This window comes from Cucumis melo, chromosome 6, assembly GCF_025177605.1.
Source record: "Cucumis melo cultivar AY chromosome 6, USDA_Cmelo_AY_1.0, whole genome shotgun sequence".
Taxonomy (NCBI): domain Eukaryota; kingdom Viridiplantae; phylum Streptophyta; class Magnoliopsida; order Cucurbitales; family Cucurbitaceae; genus Cucumis; species Cucumis melo.
The window spans coordinates 9,844,973-9,865,411 of record NC_066862.1 but is presented as its reverse complement, the minus strand read 5'-3'; the positions used below and the strand labels follow the sequence as shown (position 1 = coordinate 9,865,411).

The 20,439-nt window shown below is 36.8% G+C and overlaps 1 protein-coding gene across 2 annotated transcripts in view; it reads right to left on the bottom strand.

Annotated features, from left to right (window-relative positions):
• Nucleotides 1–14,215, bottom strand: part of LOC103496088 (DExH-box ATP-dependent RNA helicase DExH7, chloroplastic) — an 85,322-nt gene extending 71,107 nt beyond the window's left edge. Inside the window, exons 1-5 of one of the 2 annotated variants that reach the window (XM_008457814.3) lie at nucleotides 13,805–14,215; nucleotides 12,549–12,654; nucleotides 12,239–12,429; nucleotides 3,861–3,914; nucleotides 2,566–2,716 (exon numbers count right to left, since the gene is read on the bottom strand). In XM_008457814.3, coding sequence (XP_008456036.1) covers nucleotides 2,566–2,716; nucleotides 3,861–3,914; nucleotides 12,239–12,429; nucleotides 12,549–12,654; nucleotides 13,805–14,113 — 811 coding nt within the window. In that variant the 5' untranslated portion in view covers nucleotides 14,114–14,215. The remainder of the gene's footprint in view (nucleotides 1–2,565; nucleotides 2,717–3,860; nucleotides 3,915–12,238; nucleotides 12,430–12,548; nucleotides 12,655–13,804) is intronic. The other variant, XM_017046418.2, reaches the window with a different exon arrangement.
• Nucleotides 14,216–20,439: the final 6,224 nt, after the last annotated feature.

Genomic DNA, 20,439 nt, shown 5'->3' with positions numbered 1-20,439 from the left:
AGAATAGCGGGTTAACACTCATAGTGGTCCAAGTTCGAGACCATGTGGAGATTTCAAGCGAACCGAAGCTTTAAAGGTATGAATTTCATCAACCCTAATTTCATTTTAATTAGGGCAATAATGCATGTTAATTTCTAATTAAGCTTATATGCAATTTTTTTTTTAAAAGGAGACATAACTTCTTTATTAATGAGAATAAATAAAGAAGCAAAAAGCAACGAGAATAATAAAGAAGCAACAAGAATAATAAAGAAGCAAAAAGCAAAAAGCCATGGAGATCAGAAGGTGCATACGGACATCTCAACTAGGTAGACACCCTTTTATTAAATTTAGATGCAATTAAGTGATCTAGATTTGTTTTCCAATGAGCATGACTGAGATTCTTACATGAACATCATAACTAGGTTTCTGAAAATTGTTAGCCACCCCTGAAGTACCCCGAGAGTTATTAGTATTCTTGCTTATTAGTGCACTACTAGGTAGAGAAGCAAGTGAACCAGATTGGGAACTCTCAATATGAAGAACACAACTGAAGGCCTCATCTAATGACGGAATCTCAGAATCAGAAAGGATTTGTGTTTTAACCATTTCAAATTCAGGTAACAGTTCGTTCAAAAATATCATAATAGCCATCTTTTCTCGCTGAACTTGTTGAACTTTGACATCAGAGCTAAAAGGTTAGTAAAGTAAGTTTGGCAGTTGTCTTCTTAAGCCTCGTAAAATAGCTTGTAACATATTCTACTTCCTGTTCAGCATGGATAAATCACATACATACATCAAACATTCGATGGACTTGTCCTTTTCCAGAGAATAGAAAGTTAAGAATTCCAGAAGCTCTTCCAAGAATCGCAATGATCTACCAAACCAACAACCTCACTTTCGATAGAATTCCTAATCTGAAGATAAGGTCAAGCATTATCGCAAAGCCAAGCCTTTTTCTTATATCTTTTGGTGGCTCCTCAGGTCACATGATCATCCATATATGTACTAAGTAAATAGAACTTAATTGTGCGATGCTAATCACAGTAGTTAGAGCCATTTAACTTGTGTTCAATTATCTTTGATGCTAGGGGAACTACATTGGAAACTACCATATGCTTCACTTCATCCATTACGAGTTAACCAACGATTTGTAGATCTCACAAGGGAAAGGGGAAAATAGAAAAAAGAACTCAAAGGTTTACCAAAGAGCAAAACTGCTCCCAATTGAAACAGCTCCCAATTAGAAATAGCAAACCCTAAGCACAAAAAAGGATATTTTCAAATAACATCACATCAAGTAGATTCAAAGATACCAAATGCACAAAACAACCGAAAAATGAAAATCGAGACGAACGCGACTCACAGAGCAAAAATTGGAGCAACCATGCGCTCCCACACACCAACACGTGGAGGCAAGATAATTCCTTTTGGCGGCGCGTGAACCTCACTAGTGGTTGTTTCCGATGAACTACTAACACAGACTAAGGCGGACGGCGGCGACGATCCTTTTGAGGTGGGGGTTGTAGACAAACGATCACTTGAACTCGATGACCCAAATGTAATCCCTAACCCTAACCTTGTGTAAACATTTGAAACCCTAAATAGGCTCTAATACCATGTTCTCTGTATTTTTGGAGAAAAGATAATGATCTTATTGTTGTAAACAAGGCTAAAGGTACGCATATCCACGCAACAAAGAAGCCCTAATCTAGGGAATATGAAATTACAATAAAGGACAACTATACATAAACATATTACAAACACATATTATAACACTTCTCATTTCTTCAACCAAGCCCCTTCGTTTGCCCTCCCAGCCTACCGTCAACCAACCTTGCACCTTTTTTTCGCCTTTTCCTTTGTCGTTGCTGGTCTGTTTCAATCCATGCTGTTTGTTTTTTTCACTCTTTTTTCCACTCTCTTAAAACCTGATTTAATTTCAACTTAAATTCTTAGGTAGGCAGTTAGGTAAGAACTAAGATGGCATCTTCATCCTTGAGTCAAGACCAATCAACCAATCATCAAACCCTTACCTAAACTTAACCTCCTTCATTGTTGAAGATTATACAAAACTCCTTCATTGTTGAAGATTATACAAAACTCCTTCATTGTTGAAGATTATACAAAACTCCGTCATTGTTGAAGATTATACAAAACTCCTACGGCAATTTGTGACCAATATTCATAAATGTGATATGTACTTGGTGAATTACATTTAGTATCTTTATGTTGTTCATTTGAAATTTTATGCTTTTTGGTGGATTACATTTGGTTAGTAATTAGTATCTTTATATTAAACTTATATAAATTGAAAATAGATAAAAATATATATTTTAAAGATGATGTATTCACATGTATCTATATCATAACTTTTCAGAAAGTTGTGTATCGAGATATCCTATCGTATCTATATCTCATATTTATATTCGTGTTTGTGCTTCATACTAAAGGACTACTAAATGCACTTATTACTCAAAATAGAGAACTAAAAAGATAATTTTCCCTTTTCAGTTTCTTATGTAGCAAAACTTTCATTAAGATGGGGAGAAGTAGAGATGAATCAACACGCAAATCAAATATTACCTTGAGCTAACAACTCCTGTTTAAGCTTGCGAATGATGTTGCCAGCGGTCTCTTGTCTTTTCTTGTCCCCTTCTTCCTTTGCTTTTGCAGCGTCCAACCGTGCAGCATAATACTCTTCCGCAATAACATCATAGGACCTTGCTTGCGAAGCCTATCTTAATAAATAAAATAGTAGTGTTATCTTTAAAACTAACAGAAAATAAAAGCAAAAGAAAAAGGTGAAGAAGAAACATTTATTAGATTGTCCTAATTCAAGAACAAAAAGAAACTAAGTTGAAAAAAACTAATTTGCTTTGGCCTTTGATGAATGAAATGTGTTTCCTCTCTTTTTCATGAAGATAAAATAATTCATATTTCGATAAGGGTTAAATCAATTCTCTTTCACAAAGTTTTGGGAAAATGTTTGTCGGAGGCACACTGGAAAGCTAAAATTTAGCCTTTTCAGGTAAAGCAGAAACTTTCAAATTGCTTTTAGTAAATCCAATCATGTGTCTCGTGTCTTCTCCGACTGAAAATCCAAAGCAGGATGTCCTATAAAATAGTTTTCTTTCGAGAATCAGCTTTTGTTTTTCACGGCAGAAGATTGAATTGACATTATTTGGGTAGTTCACAAAGCAGTGAGTGAGATGAAAAGGAAAGAAAGTGGTGATCTTTACGCTTGAAACAAAGAAGATTATTTCCTTTCAAAAAGGAAAGGAACTTTTCATTAAGGGAATGGAAAAAGGCTAATGCTTAAAAATACAAAAAGAGTTTACTGCTCAAAGTACGATGAAAGAGAATAAACAAAATAAAGCAAATACAACCAAATAAAGCCTACAACCAGACTCATCCTAAAAAGTCAAGCAAATATATTCAAATACAACCCAAAAAAGAACAAGACCGCTCTTAACAGAGACCACTGAATCTGAAATCATATGAACAAACAATCCAGTTGCAAAAACTGTCTTGGATTCAAATCCTCTAACTTTGTAATCCTTAATGGAGCCGTACTTTAAAAAGAAACTTCAACCAAGTAAAATAAGACCAATAGGGGTTTTTCTTTAATTTTTCTAAATTATAAGAAAAATAATAATAATAAAATCTTGCTGAAGCGCGAAGAGAATATAAGATCAATAAAGAGACCAAAATATCTTCACATTATCTCTCCCCTCTAAAAGTCCTATTATTTCACTTTCTCACCCAAAGACCCACAAGATAGCACAATCCCCAACCTGTCACTCTTTCTCACAAAATTAAAAAGATATAAATTTGTTGCTTGGAGAGAGAATATGCATAAAGTCCTGTTAAGAAAGTACCTCCCTCGAAGAACCTTCATCAGCCATGTTATCTTCCCAGGTTCCATAATCATCCTAATAAAAATACAGAACTCAAAATGTCTCTGTCATTGCTATTGGGAAAAATAATAATTTCATTATAAAAAGTGAATAATAACATCAATGTTTTTAATCATCTTACTATTTCTCTTACAACAATGTGTGAGAAAAAAATGAGACAACGATATCAAAAAAGTAGACTTTTTTTAAAAGAAGACAACCTCTTTATTAACATATCAGAAGCACATAGCACAAGAGAATTATACAATGAGTACACTACAGGCGAGGAAGAGAGACTATATGAAAAAAGTGTCGTGGTTTCTTTTTTCTTTGAAAGAAGACCAGCCTCTTTATTAATAATATTTTTTTGAAACAGAAACATATCTCTTTATTAATGAATGATGATAATAAAGAGCCAAAGCTCAAAGTACATGAGGGATATATATTAGCAAAACCAAAGGATCAGGAAGCACACCAGGACATCTTAACTAGGTTGACACCCCTTAACCCTCTCATCATGTCCAAAACACTAATTATAAACAACGGACTACAGTCAAATACAAAACCTAGTTAAGATGTCCTGGTGTGCTTACTGATCCTTTCCTCTCTTTCTAGACTTCTTTATTACTCTCATTGTATAATTCTCTTGTACTTTGAGTTTGTTATTAACAAAGAAGCTTGTCTCCGCTTCAAAAAAACAACCTAAGAGTCACGGGTGGAGGAAACCCCTCCCAGAAAATAAATTACATGACCAGTGCTTTCCAATTATTGATCATCATTAAGGGTGTTTGGGTACGAAGTGGAATAGTGGGAGTAAAGAGTTATAAAGTCTAGGAACTTGTGAACTCCCGGGACCCACGGTGAAAGGAGTTGATAAAGTATAAATTGATGTTTTTTAGTGGTGGGACCACGAGTTCCTTGGGCCAAACAAAGAGTGGAGTTCATAACTCCATACTTTCCTACTTCAACTTCCAAAATCTGGAGTTCATAACTCCATACTTTCCTACTTCTACTTCCAAAATCCTTGGGTCAAACACATCCTAAGATGTTGTAGTTACAAGAATTTGGAACATAAAGGCCCACCAAAAATTTTGTAAGATTTCAAAAGAAATCAAATTGAAGAGGTATCTTGAAAACATGTGTTGTTCCATTTGGTCCGTAAGTGCCACAAAAGAGCTCCAGTTGCACTCAACAAATTCAAACCATTAAGACCTTCAAGGATCCATTCATCAAGTCTTCGGGGGAGAAACAACACCAAACCCAACTTCTCAAAAATAAGATTCCAGGCCTTATAAGCAAAAGAGAGTGAAGAAACAAGTGGTCCGAGTCTTCCATCTCTCTCAAACACAATCTACAACCAGTTGGGGATAGTGCCCAATCTCAAAACTTATTTTGGATCATACCATCCATGTTAAGGCTTCTAAAAGGAATGGACCAGAGAGAACTAACTTCTTTGGCACCCATTCCATACATTAGAGTTCAACATATACAGGCATACATGGAACCTCTAAACTAAGAATGGTAAAATTACAATCAATGACATAAGACGAGCTCCTATATTTCCATGCATACTATAACAGTAGGAAGAAGATCTAGATCAATTGACGTAGAGCTAGCAATTCAGGGTCCGTTTGGTAACATTCTTGTTCCTGTTTCCTGTTTCTGTTTTCATTTTTTAAAAAACGGAGGTGTTTAGTAACGTTCCTTGTTTCTCGTTTTTAAAAAAATGTAGAAATGTTTCCCATTTTATAAGGAATTATTGGGAATAAAAAAAAAAAAGTACTTTCTTCTGTTCCAATTCTCAATTATTTATCTTGGTTTCCTTTTCCTTTTTCTCAATTTATTTCTATTTGTTTCCTTTTCTTTTTTCTTAATTATTTTTATTGATTTCATTTTCTTTTTTCTCAATTATTTTTATTGGTTTTCTTTTCCTTTTTCTCAATTGTTTTTATTGCTTTCCTTTTCCTGTTTCTCAATTATTTTTATTGGTTTCCTTTTCCTTTTTCTCAATTATTTTTATTTGTTTCCTTTTCCTCCTATCTCCATCGTCTTCCCCAAATAACCATCATTTTCCTCTTTCTCTCATCTCTTCCTCTACACGTTGTTTTCCTCTTCGCCTCTCATCATCTTCCTCTACAATCTGGACTCTTTTGATGTATACCAAGGCTAGCAATTTTTGTTAAGAATGAATTCTCTGCCTCTCTTGGCTAGAGAATGGTTTATTTATAGATGAATAACAGTAGGTAGTTACAACAAACAGTTTGTTACAATTGGTTATGTAGTTGGGGTTGGGATAACTAATCTGTTATAAACTAATTAGTTTGAAAATAATAACAGATTAACTGCTAACTGTTTATTACATCGTTCCACCCCCGAAGGATAGAACTCGACCCGAGTGATTCAGCTAGCTAGGTGGAAATCGTCCGGAGCAGAGTATTGTTTTAGGTCTGCCACATTGAAAACCTAATGAATGTGCAAGTCATCTGGTAGTTCCACTTTGTAGGCGTTATCTCCAAGTTTCTTTAGGATACGAAATGGGCCTAATTGTCTGTCTTTCAGTTTATTGTATGTTCCGGCTGGAAATTGATTTTTTCTGAGATGAATCATTACTAAATCGCCTTCAGTAAAGGTAGCTTGTCTCCTCTTCTTGTCTGCTGCCTTTTTGTAGGATTGGGTTGTTTCTTTCAAGTGATTGTGGACCTCTTTGGGTAGTTTTCAATTTTCTCTATCATTTTTTCTGCTTTTGTGTTAGTATCTACGGCTGTAGGAAGTAATGCTAGATCAAAGGTGAGCCTTGGTTGCTTAGTATATACAACCTCGAATGGACATTTTCTGGTAGATCTATTTTTCATGTTATTGAAGGCGAATTCTGTTTGAGCAAGAACCAAGTCCCATTGCTTCGGTTTTGATCCACTGAGGCAGCGTATCAAGTTGCCTAAGGTTCTGTTTGGCCATCTGTTTGGGGATGTGCTGTTGAGCTGTATTTTAGGGTCGTGTCAAGCTTTCTCCATAGTGTCCTCCAGAAATGACTTAGAAATTTCACATCCTGGTCAGAAACAATAGTCTTTGGTACTCCATGTAATCGAACTATTTCTTTAAAGAAGAGATTTGCTATGTAGATGGCGTCATTTGTTTTTTTGCAGGGTATAAAGTGTGTCATTTTGCTAACGACCACAACCATGGCTGAGTCATATTTTCTTTGAGTTTTGGGCAATCCAAGCACAAAATCAATTGATAAATCTTCCCAAATGGAAGTTGGGGTAGGTAGTGGTGAGTATAGGCCTGCGTTTGTGCTTGTACCTTTAGCTCTTTGACAAATAGGGCATCTTTTAACAAAGCAGTTGCAGTCTCTTCTTAATTGAGGCCAATAATACCTCTTAGAGATTATTTCAAAGGTCTTATCTTGCCCGAAGTGTCCAGCCAACCCTCCTGAATGGGCTTTCTTTAGTAAGGCTTCTCGAAGTGATGTGTGTGGGATACACAATTGATCTCCTTTGAACAAAAGACCTTCCATTATGTGAAAGTCTTCAGCTTTGATATAGTTGCTACATTTAAGTCATATCTCAAAAAAATCAACATCTTCTTCGTATAGGTTAGGAAGGTGCTTGAATGCTTCGATTTCCATGGATAGGAGAGTGAGTAAGGAACTTTTCTGGATAGGACATCTGCTACTTTATTCTTGCTACCACTTTGATGTTTGATGACAAAGTCAAATCTCTGTAGGAAAGAGATCCATCGAGTGTGCACCCGACTGACGCTCTTTTGTGATTGGAGATATTTTAAAGAGAAGTGGTTTGTTAGGAGTACAAATTCCTTACATAGGAGATAGTGTTCCCACAGTTTGAGTGCTCGAACAAGGGCATAAAGCTCTTGCTCATACGTGCTCCAAGACTGCCTTGATGCACTCAATTTCTCGTTGAAGTACTCAATTGGATGGCCTTGTTGGGATAATGCAGCTCCAATTCCAGTTCCACAAGCATCAACAACCACTTCAAATGGTAATGTGAAATCTGGCAATTGAAGATAGAGCTAGAAGTTAGTCTCCTTTTAATCTCTTCAAAACTCTGCTGTTGTATATGTTTCCATTTGAAATTTCCTTTCTTTAAACAGTCGGTTAAAGGGGCCACTATTGAGCTAAAATTTCTGATGAATCTTATGTAGAAAGATGCCAAGCCAAGAAAAGCTTGTACTTCTTTGATGGATGTTGGTGCTGGCTAAGATTGTATAGCTTCTATCTTTTTAGGTTCCATCCCTATCTTCTCTTCTTTGATCAAAAACCCAAGAAGACGATTTCCTTGGTGAGAAATGTGCATTTCTTTGGATTAATATATAATTCTATTTCAGTCAAGACTTGAAACAGTTTTCTTAAGTGCTGCATATGGTCTTCATTGTTGTTGCTATACACAAGGATGTCATCAAAATAAACCACTATAAACTGGTTTAAGAACGGATGTAACACTTGATTCATCAACCTCATAAAGGTACTTGGTGCATTGGATAAGCCAAAAGGCATTACCAACCATTCGAACAACCCTTCATTTGTCTTAAAGGCTATCTTCCATTCATCTCCTAGTCTGATCCGTATTTGATGATAGCCGCTTTTTAAATCAATTTTTGAGAAGACAATAGCCTTGCCTAGTTGGTCCAAAAGATCTCCAATTCGAGGAATAGGAAACCGATACTTCACAGTAATTCGGTTAATAGCCCTGCTATCTACACACATCCTCCAACTTTCATCCTTCTTTGGTGTGAGTAGTGTTGGTACAGCGCATGGACTTAGGCTCGACTTGATGTGGCCCTTCTTTAGTAAGTTTTCAATATGATCATGCAAGACTTGGTATTCTTCAGGGCTCATCCTATAATGAGGTAGATTAGGTAGTGATGCTCTTGGAACAAGATCAATTTGATGCCTAATGTCACGAAGTGGTGGCAGTGCTTGCGGCTCCTTTTTTTAAATGAGGAAATTTTGCAAATAATTCCTTTAGTCTTGGCTCAACAATCACACCATCTTTCCCTTGGGATTTGTCGGCGACTACTAATCCCAAAAGATCTTGCTCTCTTTCTCTTCATAAGTTCTTTCCACTTACTGTGATGAAAAGCTACCTTTAATTCTTCTGCCTCATGCCTTCTGTGTTTTTCTTTGCCAATGGGAGTAAAATAACTTTCTGTCCCATCCATTGGAACTCATAGGTATTTTCTCTCCCCCAATGTAGGGTTCGAGTATTATGTTGCCAAGGTCTGCCTAGTAGTAAGTGACACACATCCATTTCAATTACATCGCACACAATCTGATCCTTATAGCTATTTCCGATGGAGAGGGGTACTGTGCAGATTTCATTGATTAAAGCCTCTCCTCCCTTCTTTACCCATCCAATTTTATATGGATCAGGGTGCGGATTTGTCTTCAAATTCAAAATGGCCACGAGTTTTCTTGCCACGAAGTTCTCATTGCTTCCACCGTCAATTATAACATCACAGACTTTTTCATTGATAGTGCAACTCGTCTTGAATAGGCTGTGGCGTTGAGGATTCGTTTCTTCTTTAAAAGCGATGAGGACTCTTTGTATAACACAAGAAATCCTATCCCGATCATCAGGTTCAATAAATTCTGCTTCCTCTTCTTCTTTATCGTCTTCACTTAAGCAAGTGCCTTCCTCCTCGGCGAGTGCTATAGTCTTCCTTTGAGGACAATTATTGGACAAGTGGCCAGATTGACCACATCGAAAACACTTTCCCAAAGATAGGCGAGTGTAATTATTTTGGCTCTTCCCCTTACATTTTCTTTTCTCTTGGCTGCATCTTGAGTATCAACATCCTTATGTTTATCTGCAATTGAAGTTGCTAGCTGCTCATCTGTCTTTTTGCTGTAAGATTGTTTCTTGGAAAAGTTCACTTCCCATGTGGCCTTTCTGTTGGAGCTTTTCAAACGTGCAGTCATCATTTTTTCTACTGTTTATGCAAGGGAAATGGCTTCAGTCAAGAAGCGAAACGGTTGCAGCTTTACCTTCTCTTTAATATTGAATTGTAGCCCACTAATGAACCTTGCAATCTGATGTTGCTCATTCTCACGTAGATTGGTTCTTGCACTTAGCCTATGGAACTCTTCAATGTATTCTGCTACTGTTCGGCTTCCTTGGCGACAATTTTGATACTAATTGTATAGTGTTTGCTCATAGTTTGGAGGTAGGAAACGTGTCTTTAGAAGTTTTTTCATTTTCTCCCATGAGCGGATAGGTGGTTTGCCATACTTTTGTCTATTTATCTCCAGCTGATCCCACCATGCCAAGGCTCCTCCCCTCAATTTTAAAGCCACCAGATGCACCTTTTTTTTGTCCGGAGTATCCATGTAATTGAAGAAATTTTCAGTATTTTTAATCCAATCCAAGAAAGATTCAATATCACGTTTACCATTATAAGTTGGAAGGTCGATCTTCATCTTGTAGTCGTGATGAATCTCCCTTTGTACTTCTTGTCCTCTGTAGGCTTGAGCCATTCAGAATTCACCATTGTCATTCCAAATGTTTTCTTGTTCGTCACCGCGGGAAGAATCATAGTCTTGCACATCCTGCCAAGCTTCATAATTTTCTTCACTATCATCATTGTTGTATCGTAGGGAATTATCCAACAGTCTTCTCCTTTGATCATTTCTTTGGTCGGGCAGGTTTCTAAAGTTTCTTCGAGCTCGCCGACCTCCTCTGTTTCTATCGACTCGGTCATTTGCTTCAATTCTTGCTTGTGCCGGTAGCCCATCCATTCTTCGAGTCAAAGTTTCCAAACTGTCCATTACTCTATCAAATTTTACGTGTAAATCTCCCAAGGAGTCTTCAACAGCCAGCAAGCATACCGTGGATGTCCTTGGAGAGAGGGTGGTGATCTCCTCCACCTCTTCTTGCTCACGGTTGTCCCCCACGGCAGGGATTCCTCCTCTCCGGTCCACCATCCATCCAAGGATCGGCCGCTCTGATACCACTTGATGTATACCAAGGCTGGCAATTTTTGTTAAGAATGAATTCTCTGCCTCTCTTGGCTGGAGAATGGTTTATTTATAGATGAATAACAGTAGGTAGTTACAACAAACAGTTTGTTACAATTGGTTATGTAGTTGGGGTTGGGATAACTAATCTGTTATAAACTGATTAGTTTGAAAATAATAACAAATTAACTGCTAACTGTTTATTACATCACTTTCTCTTCGCCGGATTCATAGTTTTCGCCTTCCTTTTTGCGCGGATCTGGGTTTTTGTTCTGGTGTTTTCTTTAAAGCATTATAGGTAGCAGAATTAGAGGTTAAATTTTGTTTTGTTTCTTTCAATTCTGAATATTGAGGACATAATAACTTACTTTAAAATTAATATTACATTCTAGATATCATAAAATATCGATGAGGTTGTTGAAATTGATGGATTAAGAAGTGAGTCGACATCATCTAAAAGAAATGGCCTCGAGTAAGAGATGATATTGCCAATCAAAATTGGCAACATTAGAAGGATAGATACAATTTTATGTTTATGTTATTATTTTGTATTTGTGCATTGGTACTTCTTTGTATTAAATAAATAAACTTTTGATAATTTTATTTTTTATGTTTAATGGATGACATGTATTTTTGTTTAATGTTTAATTTAATTAGATGTGAATAAAATAGAAAAATAAATCTCGAAAAAAATCAGGAAACAAGAAACAGTTATCAAACACATTCCGGTTTCTTGTTCTAAAAAAAGAAGAAACAGGGAACCGGAAACAGGAAACAAGAAACAGGGAACAAGAACATTACCAAACGGGCCCTCACTTGTTCCCTTTGGAATCAATGTTTGGCTTGTTTGGATCACTCTAATGTGTAACAGGAGCTATCACTCAATGATTCTGAAAATCCTTATGAACTAGATAGTCCGTAGAGCGTTGTGGTAGAATTGCTCTTTCTCTATTCTATGAGGGTTTGCCTAAAGAGTAGTAGAATTTTAAAGGGTTTGAGAGTTCTTTGAAGGAAGTGTGGAGGGCTAATGAGTGAGGTTTAATGCTCTTCTATATAGGTGTTTGTTGATAGAGCTTTGTGTAATTGCCTTTAAAAAACAATTAATCCTCAAAAGTCGATTGATCGGTAAAAATAATGAAAGGGAGGACACTCTTCAAACCCTCAAAGAAAATTCTGGCCACAATTTTGTATAGTCCGTATGGAGGCTTATGGGCCTGAAGTCACCAACTCTCCTATAATAATCGGCAAAGAAACTACAAACCAGTGGAGGAAAAGGTGACAGAGTAGTTAACAAAAATATTTCTTTGGTATTAACGTCATCGGGTCATTAAATTTGAGTTGAAGATAGTAGAGTAGATGTAAGCATTAATAGAACTTCTTGTCGCACCTCTTCTTGCTGCTCTACATACTGTTTGATCCATTCAGCTTGGGATGATTGGAACCGATCTAGCTTATCATCATCTTTACGCCTACTCAATATAACAGGAACATCTCTGTCTCCATCTTCATCTTTGGAAGATTGGACTCCCATTGAAGGGCAGTGTTTTTGTGCAGTCTGTAGTATACGAACAGAACCACCTGTATTGCAGGACAATAGCATAAAACATCCTAAATTGTTTGCATTAACTGTAAGTCAATAAACTTGAAAATGTAAACAGACACCATTCAACAATACCAATATACAAAACATAACATACCTACATGTGTATGCAAAGAAGTTCCGCTTGAAAATTTCAATGGAAGCTCGCTACTAGGCAAATTCAAGCATAACCAATCAAGAGCAGCCTCAAATGTAGCACCATCCTACTCGAGACAAAAAAATCGGGCCATTTGTTGAGATATGTATGGTCAAGGATAATGTTAAGGAACTATAAATTTTTCAGGATCGGAACCGAGAGCATAATCAATATCGAGATGATCAAAACAGTTACAATTAGATGTCAAATAAAAACTGAATATAGTAAATGAATGCTAAAACTGAACAATTTCAGAAAACTGGCAGCACATAGAATTTATTTTAGCCAAAGGTTTCATATAGAAAGTTTTCAATTGGCACGTACAGATGTTGGGCAGAGTTACAAAAGAGATTAGATTATAAGTCTTATAGGACAATCAAAGTCTTAACACTGGAGAAAAGAGTTCAAACTTTATCAACCCCTAAGGGACGAGAAAACTTCCAATACAAAGTAATTCTTAGAATGCAAGGACACAATTGTACAATCTATAAAACAGAAGCAATTCAAGTAAGGTCATAATACAAAGTAATTCTTATTTTATGCTAGTAAGAGATGTCCCTAGAATATCTACCATTTATGTTTATGCTCTTTTACTCCATGAATCTCCTACCTACGGAACCTAAACAAATAAGCATCATTCAGCTTGCAGCCTACGGAATATAAAGGAAAGGAGAATAATCCTATGAGCGTCTCACATTGAAAGAACCTAATAACATGCTAAAATATCATACTATGTTTGATAAACTCGATTAAGGCGTACTTAAATTATTTTTCGATTGTAACTTTGAGATAACAACGTAAAATCAATGAAGAACATGCGATTGTAAGGAGACCATACAAGTCATCAGCTCGGTTATCCAACCTATTCCACAAAATGAATAAAGAAAACACAAGTGCTTTTGCCAAAATGCCAATAAATAAAATTCCATTCAGGCATAGTTCCATTTCATTCCAATTCTAAAATTCGTTAAACAAAATAACCAATTGGTAAAACAATCCATCAACGCTTCCTTCATTCTACACTATTCTTCAATTTTCTAACCAAAAATAATATTCTTTTAATCAGGAACCTAATTAACCAGATTGAAACCGTCTAAAAAACTAACGCAATCGTAATTACAAGTCTAAAACAACATATAAAGCGAGAGAGCTGAAGGAAACACTAAAATGTTACTTAACAAAATTATTAAAAAAAAAAACATTGAAAAGCAAGTTACCCCGATAGCGGAGAGTGCCAGTTCAATTTGGTCATTGGTAAAACCTTCGCATGAGAGCTTCTCGTAAACGGCTTTAAGCTTCTTGACCTTCTGGACCTTTGAGAGCGAATCATCTGCGGGAGTGACCGATGGAGTGGAGCGGGCGGAGCTCAGTAGGAGACGACGGAGACGAGTCTCGTTTTCGGCGGAGATATTGAGCTTTGGACCGGAGGAAGAAGGACGAGCATCGGAGGTGGAGGGAGTTGAATTGGATTTTCGGTTGTTTTGCTTCTGCTTCGGTTGCTGCTGTTGCTTCTTCCTCGGAGCCATTGCACGGAGCCAGAGATCCGAATAGAAATAAATAATAGTGAGTAATATAAACGCTTATATGTTTGTTTCGGTTTCTCTCTATTTTAACTTCTTTTTTCTTGCTTCTTCCTTTGGAAATTATCTTTTCACCATATCTGAAAATGTTGTTTGTTTGATTTGAATCGAGGGACATTGTTTTAAATGTGAAAATTTTCAAAAAAAAAAAAAAAGAAAGAAGAAGAAAGAGCAAAATATCACCCACTTTAGTTACCATGTTAGTGTTTGGTACTATCTATAAACTTATAGAGGCATATAAAAACCTATAACATCTTGTTATATTTAAAAGTATTTACGATAGTTTTCTCATTTGAAACAATTTTGATTAAAATAATTAAGAAGTTAAACTATAAAATTAACGAAAAACACTGAAAATGTAATTTGGGTTCTTGTATATATAGCAAGATGAGGTTAAAATATTGTAAAATGATAAAACTGAAAACTAATTGCAAACTTACTGTAGTTTTATTGAATTTCTGTGTATTTTCTTGATAATAATCTCAATATATAGATACATTTATACACAAAAAGAGAACAAATAAGGAAATAATCTGTGTTAAATGCAAAGATAAATTACTCCATGATTGTAGCTGATTTGCTAATTTGCTCCATAATTTGCTAATGACATTAATACCCTCCCTCAAACTCAAGATGGGAGAGTGGAGACCACCTTGAGTTTGTGAATTAATTAAGTGAAATGAGGAGAATTGAGTGCTTTAGTGAAGATGTCCGTAGGTTGATCAGTAGTGGAGATGGGTTGAAGATGGAGAGTGTTGCTCTGAAGATGATGGCGAACAAAATGACAATCATTTTTAATGGGCTTTGGTCACTCATGGAATACATCATTGTGGGCAATCTAAATAGCACTGCGGTTATCATAATGAAAAATAGTGGGTGCTGACTATGGGACCCCCATATTAGTTAGAAGCCAACGAAGCCATAGTAGTTCTGAAGTAGCATCAGCTAAAGCACGATATTCAGACTCTGTGCTGGAACGGAAAATAACAGATTGTTTCTTGCTTCGCCAGGAGATAAAAGCATCACCTAGATAGAAACAATAATCGATGGTAGATCATCTATCAGTAGGATCGCTCACCCAATCAGCATCAGAAAATCCAGAGAGAACCAGGGAGGATTGAGAGGAGAACTGCAAACCATGACCCAAAGTACCTCTAATGTAGCGAAGGATACGAAGAACGACAGCGAAGTGAATTGTACGAGGAGCAGCCATGAACTGATTAACAATGTGAACTACGTATGCAATATTTGGACGAGTCACAGTTAGGTAGATTAGGCTACCAACAAGTTGTCGATACAAAGTGGGATCATCTAGAGGGACACCATCAAAAGGGGTGAGTCGCACATTTGGATCCATAGGTATTGAGAATGTGGCAGAGTCAGTAATACCAAGTCTACTGAGGAGGTTAGAAGCGTATTTTGCATAAGATAAGGAGTAGCCACTAGGTGAGTATTGTTGGAATTTGTGTCATAAAACCCGTACTTTGTTAATTGATTTAATAAAATTTTATTATTGAATGCTATAATCTTAAAACCAATAAATTAAGGTCCCGAGGCTATTTTACTGAGTTTGTCAATACACTTGAACTTTATGTAGAGACATAAACATGGATTAAGTTCGAGTATGAATAAGGTTGGGCACCTTATTCTTGAAAAACACTATGGATGCGGTTCGCTCCGTAGTTAGTACAAACGATGTAATCCTGAATCGTTTATGTAGAGACATGGGAGTGGAGGCGTCCTATGTAAATGGTTTGCATAAGACTGGAACCACGAAATAGTCACTTTTAGTTATAACACCGTAAACTATAAACTGACTATTTCAATTATGATGGTCTAGGTAACTTGATCTTAATCATGAGCTAACTATGAACTTCTGTTCATTCAGTAGTATCCTTAGATTTACATAGGTGAGGGCAGCTCATCAGTGCTGGCCCAATAAGCCTCCCATTTCTGGGATAAGACCGAGTGGATAGCTAGGAACATAAGGTGCAAGATGAAATTCACTCCTACCCACTTCTGGGATAGTAGATAGGTTGTTCTCTTAAGGACTGAATCCAAGTCTTGAACAAGGGGCCCCACCTTCTCATTGTTCCGAGAAGGATTCAGGTTTATAGGTTGGACCTTAAACTAATTGTTCAATAGTGGATCAATGGGTCTTAAGGAGCAAGATGTAATCTCAGGGGTAAAACAGTATTTTGACCTAGCCAAGATTACGAACAACCTGTAAATGATCAACTTACCCATCATGGTTATATCAGGTGGACAGAAATATATCTATAGTGAGGGGAGTGCAACTAAGAGTCTTTAGTGGAATAACTCTTTGGTTAACGAATGTTGATTAAACTTAGCCTAAAAGAGTTTAGCCAGTTAATCTCGAATCGTTGGAGCCCATGATCTATAGGTCTATTAGGTTCCCTTACTAGCTCATATGGATTCAACTAAGAACAAGTATGTTGAAGTAACTCGAATTGTTCGAATTAAAAAAAAAGAGAGAAACCAACAAATATATAAGATATAAGTCGGTAGATATAAACTTTAAGCTTTGTGTTTAAATACGATTTAAATAAATATGAATATAGATTCATATTTAAAAGCTTGGAAAGTTTTGAAACGGTCAAAGTTGTAAAAGTCAACATGTTAACTTTTAACTTTGAACTTTAACCAGATTTATATTCAAATATGATTTAAATTTTAGAGAAATGAATGCGGATTCATACTCGGGAGGTTAGAATTAGTCAAGACGGGGTAAAATAGCAAAAAGTCAAAAAGTTGACTTTTGACTAAGAAAAGTCAAAGTTTGACTTTGACTTAATTGGTCAAATGACCAAATTGCCCATTTGACTAATTACTTAATTAATTAAAAGTTAATGGGCAATGTGGCAGATTATTGTGAATTTGAAGCCACTAATTCCATTAAGAGTTAATGGATTAATTAGGTGTTGAGTTTATATGAAATAATTTGCATGCAATTTGCATGTAAATTTCATATAAAAACTTCTCATTATAGAATGAGAAAGGATGATGTTTTGCTGAAAAATCACCTAAACGATACACCTCCCTCCTTCCTTCTCTTTAAGTTTTACTTCACAAAACTGAGTCCCACAACTCCGTTCTTGATCCTGAGATTAGTTGGTCAACTTGGTGGTTGTCCTTGCTCGTGATTTTCAAGTTAAGAAGAAGCTTTGGATTGAAGGAGAAATTCAGAACTATAAAAGGTAAGTTCATCGTTTACCTTTTATACTCTTCGTTTAGGTCCATTGCATAGCATATGCATGTTGATTTCTAAATCGTTTAGATGCATATAGAGTAAAGCATGATCCTTATTATTCCGCTGCAGCATGTCTCTTGTTGTTTTCCTTTCAAGGATGAGATCTAAAGATCAAGAAAATAGCTGAGATTTCCTAAGTCTTTCATCTCAAAATGCTTACCTAGGTAACATTGTAAATCAGATATAGCATGGGAGTCATCACCTGTAATGATCATGTCATCAACATATAAAGGAAGGAGAACAATACCACGAGATGTCTGACGAGTAAATAAGGCAGAATTGTGAGAGCTGGAGGTGAACCTAAGTTGGGTAATAGTGGAACTGAACGTTGCAAACCAAGCTCGAGAAGCCTGTTCGAGACCGTAGAGAGCACGAAAAAGAAGACATACTTTCTGTAGTGGTGGAGTAGTACCAGGTGGTGGTTTCATATAGACTTATTTAGATAGGGTTCCATTTAGGAATACATTTTTAACATCCATTTGGAGAAGGGGCCATTGTTTTGCAGCTGCAATTGCTAAAGACTACAAACAGACGTCATTCGAGCTATTGGAGCAAATGTTTCTTCATAATCAATATCATATTCTTGAGAATAACCTTTGGAAACAAGTCGTGCTTTGTATCGTTCAATAGAGCCATCAGAATGCATTTTTATTTTAAAAATCCACTTACAACCAATAGGTTTCTTGCTAGGAGGTAAGTCAACATAGTCTCAAGTATGAGTCTTTTCTAAGGCTTGAAGTTCTTTATTCATTGCTTGCTGCCACAAGGGGTTAGTACTGGCTTCCTTATACGAGGAAAGTTCATCTAAAGACATGATAGTGGAAAAACAATGGTACTTTTGGAGATGAGAAGGAGTTTCTTTTACCTGGGTGGATCGTCGAACAGGTATAGGTGCAGGTTCCTCACAGGGGACAGATGGAAGGTCCAAAGGCATAGAGGTAGTGTGAGATTGAGTGAGCTCAGATGTGAGTGAAAGACAAGGTGTAGTGTTGGGTGGGAAATCAGAAGTGGGGAATAGATTAATAGAAGGATTGGTAAAGTATGAATGAGGACTAGATAGAGAGGTATGAAATGAAGAGAGACTAGAAAACATACGATGTTCCTAAAAGGTGACATGGCGAGAAATACGCAGTCGTTGAGAGATGGGATCCTAACAACGAAAACCTTTATGTTCAGTGCCATAACCCAAGAAACAACATGAACGAGCACGAAGTTCCATTTTGGTATGTTCATGAGGGTGTAATAATACAAAGCATGCACAATCAAAGACTTTGAGATTAGAGTAAGAAGGAGATGTACCGCATAGTCGTTCAAAAGAGAAAACATTGTATATGACCTGAGAAGGAAGGCGGTTGATGACATAAACAGAGGTGAGGGCAGCCTCACCCCAAAATTTTTCAATACAGGAAGCAGAGAGAAGTTGAGCATGAACAGAGTCTAGAATGTGTCGGTGTTTGCGTTCTGCTCATCCATTTTGTTAGAAGGTGTGAGGACATGAGCGTTGAATCAAGGTGTCTTGTTGGGCAAAAAAGGAAAGAAAGTGAGAGTCCTTATATTCCATCGCATTATCGGTGCGAAGAATTTTAATTGTGCTAGAAAATTGTGTTTGGACCATATTTGTAAAATCAACATAAATTTGATATAAGGCAGAACGATTTTTAAAAAAGTAGATACAAGTAAAACGAGAATAGTCATCAATAAACAAAACAAAATATCGACAACCATTAACAGTAGGACATGGAGCAGGATCCCAAATATCAGAGTGAATTAGACCAAAAGGTTTGTCACATAAAGAAGCAGAATTAGGAAAGGACAAAGCAGATTGTTTCGCAAGTTTGCAATTTAAACAGTCAAAAGAGCTAAACTTAGAAACATTATTCAAAATGCCAGTAGAAGCTAAACTACGAAGTTTATCAGTGGATGCATGACTTAATCGAAGATGCCACTGAAATAAAGTGTTGTCAGTGACTGGAGTAGAGATGGCTAGGAACACAGACGAGTGCTAAAGAGATGTGTGCTTAAATAATCATCCCACCTTTCGTCCCATACCAATCACTTGTTCCATCTAAGGATCCTGAACTTGACAACCATGAGAAGAAAAGATAATAGTTAGTCCGAGATCACATAACTGGTCGATAGAGGCTAGGTTGGAAGTGAGATTTGGGACATGGTAGGTGTTAAAGAGTTGTATGGTGGGTGTATTAACAGTGCCAATGTGGGAAATAGACATTTGTTTACCATCAGCAGAGTGAATTGAAGGGAGTGATTGAACAGGAATGTGAGAGGATAGCAATGAAATGTCAGAAGTCATGTGATTACAGCAAGCCGAGTCAAAGAGCCAAGAGGTACCTAGGGTGATAGCAAGAGCAGTACAGTTGGATGAGATCACCTGTTTCAGTAAATCATGGAGATCAGTTAACTGAAAGGTTGAAGGTGCAGTGATATCAGATGGTGTGGCAGCAGCAACAACTGATGAGGAACCAACTTTGGGAGAAAACTTTGGTTTATGTGAGTGACTAGGAGGACGGGGTGGACGTGTTGGACAATGATCCAAAATCTGACCTCGTTTGTGGCAATACCTACACTCAATGGAGTGACAGCTAGCAAACTTATGGCCATAAAGTTTGCAATTTTTGCAGAAAACTGGTCTCATGAGCAGGTCGGAGCGAGTAGTGGCAAGAGCGACGTCAGATGGCAAAGAGGAGACAATGCCAAATCTTTTCCCCTCAAATAGGATTTCCTAAATCGCAGCGTCAAGGGATGGTAGAGGGTTGTGATGTAGGAGAGCAGCACGAACTAATTCATATTCTGGCCGAAGACCCATTAATACTTTTATAAGACGAATATGGTCAGGGCTGATTTTTTCCTGATCCAACTGAGTCCAGATGGGTTGAAGTGTAGCTAGATATTCATTCACAGATCATCCTACTTCCTGATTTAGACTAACAAGTGTAGAATGCAACTGATAATAATGAGCAAGCCCTATAGACTGAAAACGTGT